This window comes from Quercus lobata, chromosome 2 (genome assembly GCF_001633185.2).
Source record: "Quercus lobata isolate SW786 chromosome 2, ValleyOak3.0 Primary Assembly, whole genome shotgun sequence".
In the NCBI taxonomy this organism is placed as follows: domain Eukaryota; kingdom Viridiplantae; phylum Streptophyta; class Magnoliopsida; order Fagales; family Fagaceae; genus Quercus; species Quercus lobata.
This window is the reverse complement of record NC_044905.1, coordinates 91,958,424-91,977,849: the sequence shown is the minus strand read 5'-3', so window position 1 is coordinate 91,977,849 and position 19,426 is coordinate 91,958,424. Positions and strand designations below refer to the sequence as shown.

The window sequence follows — 19,426 nt, the reverse complement described above, 5'->3', positions numbered from 1 at the left end:
TTAGATTATGTTCGCTAAAGGATTTCCAGCTAACAAGGTTACAAGCTGGTTTTTGGTTTATCCTACCATGGATAAGCTTGGATACTTGTGAATCCCAAAAGATCTAATGAGTTACTAGTACATCAAGTGGCATATTCGAAGTTATAATGCTAAAACAATATTCAATGTTAAATGTTGTGAATTACTGCATTACAGGATCGATTTGGATTAATTTCAATGATGTGGAGACTATCAGAACTAAGATTTCTTATGACAAGCAGAAGAAGCTGCACGGTTGCAATATGTTTCAGGTCATCAATAATGATAATTGGGTGCTTTCTCGGGCAGTTACCACTTGAAATTTACATGGTTTATGCCTATATCTGTCCTTCTCTTACAAGAGTCCAGGAATTCACATTTCAAATCCTTCTACAACTTTCTTCTGTGAATCTATTTATTTAGAAATGAAAAAAAACTAAAGGGAAAACTGCTATGCAAGTGCAAACAAAATGCTACTCATCATCATAACTTTTTTTTTTTGGGTTGCAAAAGAGAAGTGAAAGGGGACTAAGCCCCACGGGAACAAACCCGCTCATCATGTTTTGTCTCTTTCATATTTTATCAAGCTCATATTTCTTATTTCAAGAGGGTCTAATAATCTCTATAGGCTGTATCAGAAACATCACAATATCTCTGTTAGGTTTGTGACAGTGTGATTGGCCTGCCTGTCAGAATTGTTAAGCTGGATTGAAGCAAAATTAAGTTTTATATTACTGTACACAGAAATTTTGGAAAACAAGTCCTCTGTTCTTTTTATTTTTTGCGTTCTACTTTATGTTTTATTAATTATAAGTTATAACTTGTCAGGTATATTTGACCTTTCTTATAAAGTAACCAGCAGATCACCCCTCCCCTTCCCCCTAAATTTATAAAATAACCAAAGTTTAAAATGGAAAAAAACAATTAAACACATAACAAGTTGTAATTAGTAAAACACAAAAATGGGACAATTGATTTATATTGGAAATTTTGCTCAATATCCAACCCAAGACCCACTCAAGTTTTACTCATAGGTTTCTCAAAAAAAAAAAAAAAAAAGTTTTAGTCATAGGTTTTGGGGCAATGATACTCTCACATCCACTTTCATATTTAAAATATAGACATTTTTTTTCCTCAAAAAACCTTTTTTTAAAATGTGGACATTTTCCTATTTATGTAAGCATGTTTTAAAATATCAATTTTTTTAAAAAAATTTAATTGCTTATCTTTCTTCACATACAATAATCGTTATCCACTTTCTTCTTTTATTCTCAAAACACATAAAAAATAAAAAAGTAAATATAAAATAAATAACATTGTAAATTTATATAGTTACTAAAATAACTATATATATTTTTACATAACTTTTAATTTGATATAGCTGCATTTTGAATTTAATTAATTAAAATGTACTTTTTTTATTATATAAGCTCTTATAACAGTGCTCTTATATAAGTTAATATTTTCCCTTACCTTAGTGTAAAAAGATGTGTATCATTCAGCAAAAAAGATGTGTACCGTCGGTTAAGACAAAAATTGGTGAGAAACCATTAGATGTGGTACGGTCGTACAATATACTTCAATGAGCTCCTTTTGTGTTCTCTGGTGCGGTTGTTCTGAATGAAGTAGATAATTCTAGCCTAGGCTTGGTCAACCAATAAGTGTAAGACTAATAAGAGAACTTTTTTCCCAATTTCTTATATAATTTCTTCTATAATTAATTTGTCAAAGTTGTATAGTCAGTAATGGGCAATTTTTTCACTTGGTATATAATTTTTTTCTATAATTCACAGTTGACCATTCAAAACAAATTTTGAAAAAAAAAAAACAGTTTTATCCTTATTATTTAACAAAAAAGTTCACATTTTTTTTTTTTTACTATAAGTCTTGTTTAGAGATACAATTTTTATCATAACTTTTTAAAAAATTTGTTGAAATGGTCTACTATAATTCATAAGTACATATAATCACTTTTATTTTATATAGATCTATCACTTTTTTCCATTACAACGATTAATCACTTTAGCAAATGATATCTAAGTTTGTAGCAAAAATTATGTTCCGAAATGGTATGTTGTTAATGATAGATAACAAAGGGGTATAAATAAGATTGTAACATCTTCCTACCTCTGCTTGTGATCATAGTTGTCAGTATCGTACGATACGCAATACGTATCGTACGATACGTATGATATTGTGTGTAAAAAGTTCTATATCGTATCGGCATATCGTAAGTGTTCATGAATCGTACGATATAGTGTGTGTATCGTATAAATCGTATCGTATCGTAAAATCGTACGTATCGTACGATACATAGACAAATGCTTTAAAATGAAATTTTTTGTTAAAATTTGTATTTTTATTTGAATCTTACAAGTTGTTAGACTTGTTTTAAACACAAAATTATTAGGTTAATTAATTTAACTTAATAAAATAACATATTCATAATTTTTTTTCCCTCTCTTTCTTCTACAAAATTTGGACTACACAGTACACACTTACACTTCACTTTAATATTTACAAATTTATTTTCTATATTAGAATAAGATATTAATTGAAAATATAATTTTTTTAAAATTTTTTTTCACTATTGTTATAAGTCCAAGAAACTAGAATGCCAAGAAGATTTTTTTTTTTAATTATTAAAATAAAAAGAACTAGAAGAGATAGTAAATGTTAATGACGATGAAGAAAATTTTAATGAAGAAATAAATTTGCAAAATGATAAACATGATGATAGTATTGACTTAGATGAGGTTGATTAGCCAATATGATGAAAATAAATTAATTTTTGGGTCATTTGTTATATATTATCACTTTTGAATTTAAGCAATTTGAATGTGTATGTTATAAATACGTGCTAGTTTAATTTATTTAATTAGCTTTTTAAATATTATTATATAAGTGATGAATAAATTAGTTATTAACTAAATATATTCAAAATTTATAATGAATATACCTTTTATATATATATATCTATAATTTTTTATAAATTTTATTAAGTATTTGTGTATCTTATGATATATGATACGATATGATATGATATGATACATGATACAAAAAAATCAAAAATCAATTTACGATATGATACACGTTTTGTCATCTATGCTTGTGATATTTGTCAAGAAAAATATCATGCTCATAATAGTCAGAAACATCTTACGTGCAAAGTAGGACCCTTTTTTTTTTTGTCCTTAAAGTCAGAGATATGAAAGGCTTTTGATACTAGGCATCGAGTCTTGTTCCAGTGTTCCTTAGTCCTATGGAAGACGCTGGCTGTGTAAAAATTGGAGGGTATTTTGAGAAAATGAGCATCTGCCATTTTCGAAGGCAGAGAGAACAAAAAGAAACATTTTTGAGTTCAAACAAACAAGCGAAGTTAAAACAAACGTTTAGGGAGGATCCTTGGAGTATCAGAAGTTCAGGAATATCGCTGGCATGAAGCCTGTGGAGGAAATCACTTGAAAAGGATTCCGGGGATTTTAGTGAATTGGGGCCGCTAGGCAGACAAGGCGCTTGAAGAGGTTGCTCTATATTACAAAGGTTTTGTGAGTCATTGACTTTTTAAATTAATTTTGTGCTGTAGTAGTTTTTCGTTGGAAAGTTTTTCCATTCATTTTCCATTTTATGTCCATTCGATCTTTATGTCACCAATATCTTTGTTTTGGGATATATATATATATATATATATATGTGTGTGTGTGTGTGTGTGTGTGTGTGTGTGTGTGTGTGTGATTAGCAGTGATTTTTCATTGGAAGGAGTTTCCTTTCACCTTCCTCTTTATGGCCATTCTCTATGTCACCAATATCTTTATTGCTTTGGGATTATATCTGTGTGGCCTATACAAATATATAATCCGCTGGTTATATAGTTGTGAATATAAATATTTATACACTGCTAGATTATATTTTTTTATTTAGTATTCTGTGATTAATTTTTTATTTAATTTTGAATAAATTAAAAATTGTAATCTTAAAATTTGGAATATTTTTGATTTTTTTTCCCTTAAAATTTCAAAATTTTGATATGCTCCCCTAACATTAGGTACCATTTAGACTTGCTCCTTCTATCCAAATAAGTATTAAATGCCAAATAAGTAGAGTATTTTGGCTGAATATTGCAAAAAATTAAGTTTATTGGTGATATAGGTACTGTTCAAAGTTATTTGGAAAAATTATGAAAGATAGTGAATTTTGGCAACGGTGTTGCCGAAATTGCAAGAAAATGTATGAGAGAGAGTAAAGATAAGTGATGTGATGGAGGAGGGAGAAAATATTGAATTTTGGTAATGAGATTACCGAAATTCTTGTTGCTTGAAGCTGCTACCTAAGTGAGTGTGAAGTGCCCGAAGTGCTAGTGCTAGGTGGAGTGCCCAAAGGGAAACCAATTGTGGCAACCAAGTTGCCGAAATTGTAGGGAAGGAAGGAGAGAGAAAATATGAATTGTGCAACCAAGTTGCCAAAAATGGGAGGAAAAAAAGAAGAAGAAAGAATTGTGGTGACTAAATTGCCAAAATCTTAGGGAGGAATTAAAAAAAAAAAAAATTGTGGCAATTGATTTCGGCAATGGCATTGCCACAAATCAATTGCCACAAAAGTTGTTGCACAAAAATGTATTTTGTTAATTATTATTTTTCTATATTATCTTACTTAATTTCTAAGCCTTCGACCATTATAAGCTTTAGAATAGTCTGACTTGTCTTGTGAATGGATATATATTTTTTAATTACTAGCCAATGGCATGCATGAATATATATTTATTAACTACTAGCCATGTCCCATGCCATGTGAAATGCATTATAATAATTATTTATTATGTGTTATAATAATCAGGGAATCAATTTTAGTTATATAAAATGCCACAAGTCAATTGCCACAATTTTTTTTCCCCTCCATTTTGGCAATGGCATTGCCACAAATCAATTGCCACAAAAGTTGTTGCACAAAAATGTATTTTGTTAATTATTATTTTTCTATATTATCTTACTTTCTTAGCCTTAGACCATTATAAGCTTTAGAATAGTCTAACTTGTCTTGTGAATGAATATATATTTTTTAATTACTAATCGATGGCATGCATGAATATATATTTATTAACTACTAGCCATGTCCCATGCCATGTGAAATGCATTATAATAATTATTTATTAAGTGTTATAATAATCAGGGAATCAATTTTAGTTATATAAAATGCCACAAGTCAATTGCCACAAATTTTTTTTCCCCTCCATTTTGGCAATGCTATTGCCACAATTTTTTTTTTTTTAATTCCTCCCCAAAATTTCGGTAACTTGGTTGCCACAAAATTTTTTTTTTTCCTCCCATTTTTGGCAACTTGGTTGCCACAATTCATATTTTCTCTCTCCTCCCTTCCCTACAATTTCGGCAACTTGGTTGCCACAATTGGTTTCCCTTGGGGCACTCCACCTAGCACTAGCACTTCACACTCACTTGGGCAACAGCTTCGGGTAGCAAGAATTTTGGTAATCTCATTACCGAAATTCAATTTTTTTTTCTCTCCTTTATCACATCACTTATCTTTACTCTCTTTCATACTTTTTCTTGCAATTTTGGGAATACCATTGTCGAAATTCACTCTCTTTCCTCATTTTTCCAAATAACTTTGAACAGTACCTATATCACCAATAAACTCAGTTTTCTGCAATATCCAGCCAAAAGACTCAAATAAGTATACGCTTTTGATAACTAGTCAGTCTAGTCCAATTAAAATAAGCCCCAACATTTAAGAATACAATTATATAAAACTATTATAAATCTTTACTAGATAAAAAATAACTAATTTTTATTTAAAATATTTTTTCACATCTCTCTCTCTCTTTGTGTGGCATAATTAGTTTTCTATAGCTCTTAGTGAGAATTTCAAAACATGATCTTTTTTTGGATTTCAAATTCTATGGAACCAAATAGAAAACTCACAATGTTATTGTCTTCTTCGATCTAGTGCTGCCACAAGCCAAGCTGAAAAGATAGTCTCCAACTAGATTCAAAATCTTGATATTGATTGTACTGGCAATATATACTGTTTTGACAATTAAATTGGTATTAGTATTTTTCTAAAATGTACCAGATAAAATATCAAGATGTACCGTCTTATACCAATTATACCAATGATTTTTTGAATGTTTTGGTCGGAATTAATGTTTCAGATGGTAGAATTAAAAATAATAAAAACTGTTAAAAAAAATATTATTAAGCTAATACATCGGGTTAGTGTACTTAGACTAAAATTTAAGCTTATAAAGTGTGTAGATTTTAAATTATATGTTATAAACATATAAATACATACATATAAAACATATATATAAATATATATATATATATATATATATATATATAAAAGTACATAAATAACGGTAATCTTGAAATGATACATTGGTAGTACCAAAACATTTCATTTCCTTGGCTAAAGCAAAACAATCTTGGTACTAAATTTGTATTTGCAATGAATAAAATTTTTCTAATTCACTTTTTGTGTTCCACTTTGTACACCTCCAATTATAGACTATGTGTCTAATTTTTTTTTTTTTTATTTCTTTCTCATTTTAAACTTTGATTATTTTAAAAATAATTATTAAAAAAAAAAGTAAAAAAAGAATACACTACAGGTTGCCCATCTTTCACACGTAATAATTTGTAATTGTTTCCTCTTACGATTCGCTTTTGTATGCAGGACTTCTACATGCTTGCATTGTCAACAACTTTATTTTATTGGGTGCAATCAGATTCCGCAACTTCACCCTATCAAAAAAGATTCCACAACTTCTTCCACATGTAGGCTTTTTTGATAAAAGATATCAACTAGCTTAATTTCTCTCCATGGATTCCAAGATTATCATCCTCCTCATCTTCATTTCCATCCTTTCCTATCAACTGCACTGTTGTACTGCTCAACCTTGGACTAAAGCTGGTTACTGGTATGCTGGCAGTGAATCCCCGATTCCTGACATAAATTCTGCCCTGTTTACACACCTAATATGTGGCTTTGCTAATGTCAGCTCCACCACCTACCAGCTTTCCATTCCCCCAGAGCAGGAACAATACTTTTCTAGCTTCACCAACATTGTCAAAAGTAAGAACCCATCAGTTATCACACTTCTATCTATCTGGAATGGACAAGCTACAACTGCTAAATCCATATTGGGTGAGAAAGTCAATACTTCAGTATTGTCTTCAATGCTTAACCAATCTTCTTACAGAAAGTCTTTCATTGAATCCTCAATAAAAACTGCAAGGCAATATGGATTTCAAGGCATAGACTTATTTTGGCTTTGGCCTAACACTGCCTCCGATATGACCAATATGGGAATTCTGTTGGATGAATGGCGAGCTGCTGTGGATTCTGAGTTAAGAAACTCGAGCGAGTCAAAATTGATACTGACGATGGCCCTTTATTACTTACCAAGTTTTGAATTTGGGGGTTACCCAATTGGCTCAATACAAAGAAATATGGATTGGGCACATGTTGTGGCATATGACTATCATCTGCCCTTAAATGAGAAATTTATTCATGCTCATGCTGTTTTATATGATCCATCAAGCAATGTGAACACTGATTATGGTATAAGAGGGTGGTTGGCTAAAGGATTTCCACCTAAAAAGCTGGTTTTTGGTTTGCCTTACCATGGCTATGCCTGGACACTTGTGAATCCCAAAGAGAATGCTATTGGTGCACCATCGTCAGGGCGGGCTGAAACGGAAGATGGATCCATGAGTTACAAGTACATCAAGACATACATTCAAAGTTATAATGCTAAAACAATATTCAATGCAACTTTTGTTATGAATTACTGCATTATAGGATCGACTTGGATTAATTTCGATGATGTGGAGTCTATCAGAGCTAAGATTTCTTATGCCAAGCAGAAGAATCTACGTGGTTACAATGTGTTTCAGGTCAGCAATGATGATAATTGGATGCTTTCTCAGGCAGGTACCATTTGAAATTTACATGGTTGTATTTTGTCCTTCCCAAACACTAGTCCATGAATTCACATTACAAATCCTTCTACAACTTCGTTCTGTGAATCTGTTTATTTAGAGATGGAAGAAAACAAAAGGGAAAATTTTCATGCAAATGCCCACAAAGTAGGTTACTCATCATAATACATTTTTGCTACAACTAAGTGAAGGGACCCGTTTGGCAAAAGTGGTTTCAAACTGCACTTTTTCAAAGTATAAAATCTTCACTTTATTTCTAGTAACAGTATATTCAAACAACCCCATTTTCAAACCAAAAACAAAAAACTCCAAAAGTTAATTAGTTGTACCAAATGGGGACCCTCAGGAACAAACCTGTTCATCATGCTTTGTATTTTTGTTCACGTTTCATTAACCTCACATTTCTTATACCAAGAGGGTATAATCATCCCTATAGTCTGTCTTACAAACATCACAATATCTCTGCCACATTGATGCCAGTGCTGTACAAGAATCATCCTTCCACTCATTTGTGTTTGTCTCACTTGTGCACCAAGTAGCAGCTGTTGAGCCTAGCCTTAATGCTTGTGACAATGTAATTGGCCTGCTTGTCAGAATTGCTAAGCTTGAATGAAGCAAATATTAAGTCCCTAATTGGCCTTAAGAATTTGATCATATACGATAGAATTATTAAAAATTAGTGGGAGAATAGAAATTCCATCACCCTGTCATCTTGGATGAAAGCTCTTTATCTAGCAGAATGCAGACGATTCTGTTAGACATCTAACAGAGTGCTTGCGTCCAACTCAAGTATCTTCAACCAAGTTTTAGACTAACCCTCTTGTTATGTTTTTTTTTCTTCCAATCCTATATTTCAGATTTTTTTTGAGCTTATAAGACAAGCAGTTTTTTTTTTTTGGTTAGAGTTGCCATAAAGCGGGGAGGGTCGGAAGATTCTTCTGCTTATTTTATGCGTCTTTCTTAAATACTAGTTTTTGTAAAATTTTCTATAGAAGGTATCTTCTATTTTTTTTTTTTTTTTCTCAGTACAATGTTGAAGAACTTAGTGAAATCTAGGTGCAATAATTTTATTGATTTCAAAATGAGAGGTTGATTTAAGTACTGGACTGCATTGACAGCTCAAGAGGAAGATAATGGTCCAGAAAAAAAGCGAAAATTACTGTTGATAATTATGCTTCCGACAGCTTTAATCATTATCATTCTAGCCTTCATGATGTATTACATACGAGACAGAGTACTGAAGTCAAAAGGTAAGTATCCTCAACTGTAATACTTCACCTGGAATAACATGATATTGAAGAGCATTTCCATTTGTTAGTATGTGTTAAGTGAGTTTCAGGCCGCCTTGATTAGCCTTAATTTCTGCCATCTATCCCATGATTCTAGAGATTTGATATATTCAAGTGATTTGATTTGGATCAATCAGGAATTGATAATAGTGATTGGTCTGACCTTTCCTTCTAGGTTGTAGATTCTTACCTACAAATACCCATGTTGATAAAAGTGCGCATAAGCGCGCTTAAAGCTCAAAGCCTTAAGCTCTGAGTGCTTCGCTTGGTCGAAGCGAAACTCATTTAGTGAAGCTTGCCTCAGGGACGCTTTTCTAGTGCTTTTTGGAGAAGCAAACAGTAAGCGTAGGTGAGCTTTTTCCATTTTTTGATAAAAAATAAATTATATGAATCATTAAAACTGAGCCTGCCACCTATCATTAGGCCTCTAAAGACCCCAATTGGTGTGCTGCTATGCAACATGAGTTCAATACACTCCTTTCAAATAGTACCTGGTCCCTTGTCCCTCATCATCCCTCTATGAACATTCTTGGCTTCAAAGGGGTTTATAAAGTTAAGAAGAAGTCCAATGGCCCCATTGAAAGGTATAAAGCTCATCTTGTTGCCAAGTGCTATAATTAACAAGAAGCTGTGGACTTCATAGAAACCTTTAGTAGGTAGGGAAGCCGGTCACTATCTGCATAGTTCTATCACTCTCCCTCACCCATCATTGGCCCATTCAGCAACTTGATATAAAAAATGCCTTTCTCCGTGGCGTGCTTTCTAAAGAAGTTTATATTGAACAACCTCGGGGGTTTTGTGACTCCTCATCCTTTACTCATGTTTGTCGCCTTCATAAGGCCATTTGTGGCCTCAAACAGGCTTCGCAAGCCTAGAGTTAGAGATTCATTGCCTTTCTCCTTCATCATGGCTTTATATGCAGTAGGGCTGGCTCTAGCATGTTTCTCGTTCGATCCTTGGCTAGCATCATGATTCTCCTTCTCTATGTTGACGACATTATCCTAACTGGCAGTTGTTCCTCCATTCTTTAATCGTTCATTCATTTTAATAATCAACAGTTTGCCATGAAGGACTACACTATTTTTTAGGCATTGAAGCCAAGCGTACTTCAACAGGATTTCACCTTTCTCAATCCAAGTAGGCCCACTCTCCTTGAATGAACATCCATGTTAGAGGCCAAACCTTGCTCCACACCAGTTTAAATTGTCTCCAAGCTTTCTCTATGTGATGGTGACATTATCTGATCCCTCCTTATACAAGCAAATTGGGCTAACTTCAAAACCTAATGATGACTAGCCCCCGATTCACCACTGTGCACTTACAGGCTGTGAAGCAGATACTTTGATATATCAAAGGCACCATTGACCTTGGCATCCACCTCAAGCCATGCTCTTCTCTCACATTACATGCCTTCTCCGATGCAAATTGGGCTATGTGAACTCCAAGTCTCCATCCAGGATCCTTGCCTTCTCTACTATAACAACATCAATGCTACTTGTATGGCTGCTAATCCAGTATTTTCATGATCACACAGAACACATCGAGGTAGATTATCATTTCATTCATGATCTCATCACTACTCTTAAAGGGCAACTTGTTCCTTTTGAAAATCAGACTACAAAGATCTTCACGAAGGGATTGGTTTCCTCTCGTTTCCTTCTACTTCGCAACAAAATAGTGGTGCATTCACTCTCCATTAGTTTCCTGGGGGATGGGGATGCTGTTGAGTGTTTTCCAGACTTGCTTGGGTGCCTTGATTAGCCTAGATTTCAGCACTAGATTCTCAGCCCATCTATCCCATGATTCCAGAGATTGATTTGTATCCATTAGGAGCCGATTATAGAGATTGGTCTGACGTTTCCTCTATGTTGTAGATTCTTCCCTATATATACATGTACACAATGTAATCTTCTCTCAAACCAATATGCAGAAACTTTCTACTTATTAACAGAGCGTTTCTCTTTAGTATGATATTAAGATTAATAATTTTTCTTTCTTCTTTTTCCAATTTTTGTTGCAGGCATGATGATTTTAGACAACAGAAGTCCATCTCAGCCGGTAAACAATACATTAGATTCTGAAAATCTTGACAGCAATGATCCTAATCCGAAAGCACTCAGCCTTTCCACCATCAAAGTAGCTACAAATGACTTCTCAAGTGCCAACAAGCTTGGAGAGGGTGGTTTTGGCCCTGTTTACAAGGTAATTTCTGGACTGTTCTTATTCTTTATATGAAAGGGAAAACATTGAAAAAAAAATGTAGGGTATGTAGGTTTTCGTGAAACAAATGTTAATTGATTCAAGTAGTTTAAGGTTTAGCTATTATAGTAAAGAGTAGCTTATGTAGGTTCTTGGAGTTCAGGAAAAGTTTGAAGGGACTTGAGAGCTTTTAACTCTGTTTATGTGTTACACCCTCATCCCTTGAGCAACACTATTAGCTCCCTGTCCTGCTTTACAGATGAAAAAAAAATCAGGCTCTTAAAAAGTTGAGTCTAGAATGATTGACAACCCATTCAAACCACGCAATATCAAGAGAGAACCAATTACTGCACCACAAATTGAAAGCAGAATAAGATTATGCTGTCCACACTCCAAATTAGCAGTACTTTCACTATTTCTAAGCTGAGTATATACATATTATACAATTTTTGTCGAGGGAGCTAGTGTTGCCTTTGTAAAATGTGAATTCATATCAGTTGTAAATGTGGCTTATTCTTTACGGACATTGCAAACGGTGTGTGTGATTTTTGCCAGGGTATATTACCAAGGGGACAGGAAATAGCAGTGAAGAGACTTTCTAAAACGTCTACACAAGGACATGAGGAGTTCGCAAATGAGGTTGCTCTTACTGCAAGACTTCAACATATAAATCTAGTTAGAGTTCTGGGATTTTGTATAGAGGGTGATGAAAAAATGCTAATCTATGAGTACATGCCAAACAAAAGCTTGGATCTCTACCTATATGGTATGCAATCATTTTGTACCAATTATAGTTAATCATTTCATATATTTGTGGGTCTGAGATTTATGTTATATTTTATAATCCTAAATGGGTCTACATATCCAGTAGATATTTTGGTTTGATGCCACTATTATTCAATCCTGAGAGAAGCAAAGATGACAATCTAAGCTTATGGAGAAGTGCAAGGCCACGATGTTTTACTTGAGTGCATTTTCAATAGTTTGTTAAGTATTTTATGTGTGATAATAACTGCTGACAGACTTAATTCTATGCAGATCCAATTAGACAGCATGTGTTAGATTGGAGAAAGCGTGTTCACATCATTGAAGGGATTACTCAAGGGCTTCTATATCTTCAAGAATATTCAAATTTTACAATAATTCACCGAGATCTTAAAGCTAGCAACATTTTACTGGACAAGGATTTGAATCCAAAGATATCAGATTTTGGGATGGCTAAACTTTTTGGAAAAGATGAACATGAAGCAAACACAGACCGGATTGTTGGAACCTAGTAAGCGCTCAGCTTTTGGATGATTTCTCAATTGTATTTCCCTTGTTATTAATCTCTCAGCACTGCTATTTTATATGCAATACAGTGGCTATGTTCCTCCGGAATATGTTAGAAAAGGTGTGTACTCCATGAAGTATGACGTCTATAGTTTTGGAGTTCTACTTCTGCAAATCATAAGTGGCAAGAGGAATTCATGTTATTATGGCACGCATGAAACTTTGACCCTTCTAGAATATGTAAGCAACTCCATTAAACTTTTCTTTTGATTTAACTTGCTGCAACTCAAAAAATGTGCCTTTTGAAGTAAAAGCTGAATAATGCTGAATGATTTCAGGCGTATGAGAAGTGGATAGTAGGTGAAGGCATGGATTTTATTGATCCATCGCTGGATGATTCCTCTTCATCTTGCAAACTCATAACATGCTTGCAAGTAGCCCTGTTATGCGTTCAGGAAAATCCAGTGGATAGACCAACAATGTTGGAAGTTTATTCAATGCTCAAAAATGATATTGGTGCTATCTCTACCCCTAAAAGGCCAGCTTTTTCAACACAAATTGATGAAAAAGTAACGGGCAGATCTACATCAGAGCAAGGAAGTTGTTCAGTTTATGATTCATCAATTTCCCAAATAAGTGGACGATGACCAGGATGGTGTTTTTGGGAGATGATATACTAGAGAGATTATTGTTTTCAGTTGTTCCCAGTACTGGTCTTCTTGTTGTTGTAGACTCCATAAATTTGATTGTTGTTTCTTCGAACAAAGCATAATACATAGGAATACAGAATATTATCATGTGCATCTTTTTACAGCTACGTATAGAGACGTGTCCAGAGCACTTTCTCGAAGAAGTGACACAAGACAAAACCAAAATGATGAAGGAACAAAATTAAATAATAGGAAAATAACGTCTGTATAAGAGTACAATAATATTGTTATGCTTATATAAACTACTAAACCTTAATTTTAATAATAATTTTTTTTTTTTTAAGTTTCGACCTATGGTGTCCGCTCTAAAAAATTTTAATTCTAATGGACTAAAAAAACCTTGTAAGGTCAAGGCCCTACCCCACATATTAGGCCTTAGGCTCTAGCCGAGAGCATGGTAATCCGAAAACAAATAAATGGAGGTGGCAAAGTCAAGTTTAGAATCTAATAAGTGAAATACGAATGGGAGAGTAGTTCGAGGAGGAATGTCTCCTCGGATAGACTAAGCACAACTTAAATATGTCTCCTAAAAAGTCAAGGTGACCTTCAAGAAAGCTCTAGTGATAGGAATGTGCCTCATGAACGTACAAGTAGGATGGGAGCTAGGAAATATCTAAAAGAAAACTGCTGTCACCGCATTTAATATCCTGTAGCTAACTTTCTGGCCATATTTATGTGGAGAAGACCCCTGAACAATGTTGCCTTGGCTACAACTAACAGAAGGCTAAAGGGGGTGTCTAATAAGACAAACACTTGAGTAGTGGCTCAAATAATCAACAGATGTAGGATCGAGATTATCTTGAGGGACCTATATAATGTAAGAGATCCTCGATTGATAAATGAAGGGGGGGGGGGGAAATAGAAAAAAGGCACTGTAGCAATCTAAATTGCACTTGTACTCTATTTAATTGATTTATATAAAAACTTACCTCCTCAAACGGTGAATTCATTGAACTCTATTTTCTTTGTTCTTGCTTAATCATTTTCTACTTCCATACTAGCCATTGTCAAATTTATTAGGGCCTAGTTCTTTAACTCATTCTCTACAAATTCATTGTTTAAGATTTTTTGGGCCTAATTCCATTCATCCTGGACTGAGTCTCGAATCTAGTCCTTACAATTGGTGCCGTCTGTGGGGAAAACTTGTGTAATAGTGAGTGCAACGGTAAAGCATGGTAGGATCAGGTCCTCATCAGCCAGAGCCCGTGGGGTCCCAATGACAAGACAATTTCCTTAATCTTGAACGTGGGAGAGATCGAGAAGGCAGCCTACATAGTACGCACACAAGCAAAAGCCACTCTCGAATTGGAAGTCACATCTCTCAAGAGCAACATAATAGAGCCATGCAACTAGAGATTGATCGGTTAAAGAGGAAGTTGCGCTATGCACAGCGAGAACAAACCCCCTTTAACTCTGACATTTCCTTTAAGGGCGAAGCGCAAGTTATAGGCGAAGGTCAAGAACTCCATCCAGCGAGTCTTTTTCCTAAGATGAAGAACACCATCACAGGCACAGATACAAGAGCCCCCTATGCAGAGGTTTGGGAAATGATGCTATGGGCAAAGCGTTGAACTAGATTTCCAGGTCACCTTTCATGCGTAAGATTGAAGTGGTAATACTTCCTCGACGTTTCCATCGGCCAACGTTCACCATCTACAATGGTCGAACGGATCCCGTGAAACATGTAAATCACTTTAATCAGAAAATAGCTGTCCATTCCAAGGATGAAGCCTTGATGTGTAAGGTATTCCCATCTAGTCTGGGACTTATGGCAATGAGATGGTTTGACGGTCTAAGAGCAGATTCCATAGATTCCTTCAAGGGGCTCACCCAAGCGTTTGGCTTTCGTTTTATTACATGCAACAGGGTTCCTCGGCCCTTAAATTCCTTACTGTCCTTATCCATGCGAAAAGGGGAGACCCTGAAGACATACTCGGACAGATACTCGAAGATGTTCAACGAAATAGATGGTGACTTTAATGACGTGGCCATCAGTACTTTCAAGGTCGGCCTCCTAACCGAGCAAAATTTAAGGAAATCTCTGACCGACAAACCTGTCACCAGTATGCGCCAACTTATGGACCGAATTGATAAATACAAAAGAGTGGAGGAAGACCAGCAATAAGGGGCTGAACTTAAGACCCGAAGACTTAACCACCTAGGAAGGTCGTCATTCCGAGGGGTCAGATTAGACTCCCCGTGCAGACTGGTTCAGAGGTGGTGGACACTTATTCCCCCTACACGGCTATTGTGGCCAGTCCCTGGCTTTATACCCTGAGAGCCTTCTCTTCTACTCTACACCAAAAAGTGAAATATCCGTTTGAGGGCCAGGTTAAAGAGATCCTTGGAAGTCAGTTCACGGCTAGGTAATGCATGGTGGCTGTCATATTGCATCGGCCCGAAATTGAGTTGTCCTCTGCTGAAAGGGGCTTATAGCAAACAAAAACTCTAGTGTTGCCTATTGACGAACGAACCAAGGAGGCAAAATATGAAGATTTAGAAAATGTATTATTATTAATGAAAGTTTCCTTTCTCAATATGTTCTTTTGTTGTATAAAGGCATTGTACTTCCCATTATTCATCTTTATAAGTGTTTAAACAGAACTTTAGTCATGCCTGGGTCCTCGAACCAGATACTTTAGGGAAATTAACACTCTATGACATCTTTATAAGTGATTAAACAGAACCTTAGTCATGCTTGGGTCTTTGGACCAAATGCTTTGGGGGAAATTAACACTCTATGACATCTTTATAAGTGATTAAACAGAACCTTAGTCATACCTGGGTTCTCGGACCAAATGCTTTGGGGAAATTAACACTCTATGACATCTTTATAAGTATTTAAACAGAACTTTAGTCATGCTTGGGTCCTCGGACTAGATACTTTGGGGAAATTAACACTCTATGATATCTTTATAAGTGATTTAACAAAACCTTAGTCATGTTTGGGTCCTCGAATCAGATGCTTTGGGAAATTAACATTCTATGACATCTTTATAAGTGTTTAAACAGAACCTTAGTCATGCCTGAGTCTTCGGACCAGATGCTTTGGGGGAAATTAACAATCTGCAACATCTTTCTAAGCAATTAAACAGAACCTTAGACATGTCTAGCTCCTCAGACCACATACTTTGGGGAAATTAACACTCTGTGGCATCTATTCGTTTTTCACTAAATGTCAAATCTTAAAGAATACTTTTCTCCTCGAATGAGAGGGGAAAACCGGAGTTTTGAGGGACTATTGTAGGGTCAAGGGCTCAGCTCACATATTGGGCCTTGGGCTTTAGCCAAGAGCATGGTGATCCGAAGACAAATAAATGGAGGTGGCAAAGTCAAGCTTAGAATCTAATAAGTGAAATACGAATGGGAGGGTAATCCAAGGAGGAATGTCTCATCGGATAGAGTAAGCACAACTCAAATATGTCTTCTAAAAAGTCAAGGTGACCTTCGAGGAAGCTCCAGTGATAGGGATGCGCCTCATGAACATACAAGTAAGATAGGAGCTAGGAAATATCTAAAGGAAAGCTGTTGCCATCGCATTTAATACCCTGCAACTAACTTTCTAACCACATTTATGTGGAGAAGACCCCTGAATAATATTGTCTTGACTACCACAACTAACAGAAGGCTAGAGGGGGTGTCTGATGAGACAAACACTCGAGTAGTGGCTTAAATAGTCAACAAATGTAGGATCGAGATCATCATGAGGGACTTATATAATGAAAGAGGTCCTCCATTGATAAAGGAGGGGGGGGGGGAATAGAGAAAAGGCACTGTAGCAATCTAAATTGCACTTGTACTCTGTTTAGTTGATTTATATGAAAACTTACCTCCTTGAACGGTGAATTCATTCAACTCTATTTTCTCTGTTCTTGCTTAATCATCTTCTACATCCATACTAGCCGTTGTCAAATTCATTAAGGTCTAGTTTTTTAACTCACTTTCTACAAATTCATTGTTTTGGGCTTTTTGGGCCTAATTCCATTTATCATGGACTGAGTCTCGAATCTAGTTCTTACAAACCTAATTCTAAATGACTTGGAAAATATTAAATTTCAAAAAGACACTTGACTCTAGGAAATTAAATAACAATATGAATAAACCTTTCTTTTGAGGAAAATACAAATAAACCTAAATAAACTACCAACACCTAAAATAAAATACAAAAATGTAATAAAAATACAAGTTATTTATAAACTTCAATAATACTAATGCTCTGTTTGTTTTGATGGAAACTATTGTATAAATATAGTTTTTTATATTTTTTTAGTGTTTGATATCAATTCAAAAAAAAAAAAAAGTTAATGGAAAACTATATTTAATCAACATAAAAATTCTAACTTATTTTTAGAGATTGTTTTCTATTAATTTTCTTTTCTTTTTTGGGAAAACAACTTTATTTCACAACCAACTAAACATGGGAAGTTAGCATATTGTTTTTCAACTCATTTAAGATTGTTACCAAATATAAAAAAATAAATAAAAAATGAGATAGTTTTATAAAAAATACTTTTTAGAAAATGACTTATGTTTTACTAAAACAAAATTAACATCAATATTTTTTTTTTTTGTGTTTGGTAAAAATTAAAAATCTGCTTATTTTACTATTCAGTTTTTTTTTTTTGTTACTATTCATGGCCTTACTACACTTTTTGGTACTATTTATGGGTCTCACTATACTATTTCAACCATAATTGTCAAAACGTGAATCGTATCGTATCGTGTATCGTAAGATACACAAACACTTAATAAAATTTATAAAAAATTATAGATATACATATATAAATGGTATATTCATTATAAATTTTGAATATATTTAGCTAATGACTAATTTATTCATCACTAATGTAATAATATTTAACAAACTAACTAAATAAATCAAATTAGCACGTGTTTATAATATATACATTCAAATTGCTTAAATTCAAAAGTGATAATATATAACAAATGACCCAAAAATTAATTTATTTTCATCATATTGGCTAATCAACCTCATCTAAGACAATACTATCATCATGCTTATCATTTTGCAAATTTATTTCTTCATTAAAATTTTATTCATCGTCATTAATATTTACTATCTCTTCTTGTTCTTTTTATTTTAATAATTAAAAAAAAAATTCTTCTTGGCATTCTAGTTTCTTTGGACTTATAACAATAGTAAAAATAAATAAATAAATTATATTTTCAATTAATATCTTATTCATGATATAGAAAATAAATTTGTAAATATTAAAGTGAAGTATAAGTATGTACTGTGTAGTCCAAATTTTGTAGAAGAAAGACAGGAAAAAAAAATTGACGAATATGTTATTTTATTAAGTTAAATTAAGTAACCTAATAATTTTGTATTTAAAACAAGTCTAACAACTTGTAAAATTCAAATAAAAGTACAAATTTTAACAAAAAATCTCATTTTAAATTATTTGTCTATATATCATACAATACATACGATTTTATGATACGATACGATTCATACAATACACAAACTGTATCGTACGATTCATGAGCACTTACGATACACCGATACGATATAAAACTTTTTACACATGATACGATATATATCGTATCATACGATATATATCGTATCATACGATATATATCGTGTATTGTATGATACTGACAATAATTTCAACTAATTTTTATTTTATTTATAATATTTTTAACAAAAAAATTTCAATTATAATAAAATAAATAGACCTCAAATAAACCTTTACGTACTTCTCACGAAGAAAAAAAAAGATTGAGATGCATCCTCCAACGGCAGACAAAGAAAGAGAAAGGTAGAAGGAGACAAAGAAAAGAAAAGAAAGTCGTATTATGCGACCCTGCAATCTTAACAGTGTACGTGTCTGGTCCTAAAGTGACGCGTGTCCCTAAAGCTTCACCGGACTAACCAGTTAAAGCTGATCCCAACTACCGGCCACAGCCGGTTACTGCTGTCTCACACTCTTACTTTGCCACCTCTTCCCGCTCGCTA

General features: G+C 33.9%; 1 protein-coding gene across 1 annotated transcript; it reads left to right on the top strand.

Moving 5' to 3' along the window:
• The first annotated feature begins 3,295 nt into the window (after positions 1-3,295).
• On the top strand, positions 3,296-13,503 carry LOC115977203 (cysteine-rich receptor-like protein kinase 19). The gene is made up of 8 exons (XM_031098912.1): positions 3,296-3,561; positions 6,709-7,968; positions 9,095-9,226; positions 11,286-11,467; positions 12,020-12,230; positions 12,503-12,740; positions 12,826-12,976; positions 13,075-13,503. The coding sequence occupies exons 2-8, from the start codon at positions 6,855-6,857 to the stop codon at positions 13,381-13,383; spliced, it is 2,337 nt and encodes a 778-aa protein (XP_030954772.1). The 5' UTR covers positions 3,296-3,561; positions 6,709-6,854; the 3' UTR covers positions 13,384-13,503.
• The last annotated feature ends 5,923 nt before the right edge of the window (positions 13,504-19,426 follow it).

Excerpts from the sequence above, each read along its gene's own strand:
- LOC115977203 (XM_031098912.1), top strand. The coding sequence starts at position 6,855 with ATGGATTCCAAGATTATCATCCTCCTCATCTTCATTTCCATCCTTTCC. Across the intron at positions 12,231-12,502 it reads CTTGGATCTCTACCTATATG|ATCCAATTAGACAGCATGTG; the intron begins GTATGCAATCAT and ends AATTCTATGCAG. Across the intron at positions 12,977-13,074 it reads CTTTGACCCTTCTAGAATAT|GCGTATGAGAAGTGGATAGT; the intron begins GTAAGCAACTCC and ends GAATGATTTCAG.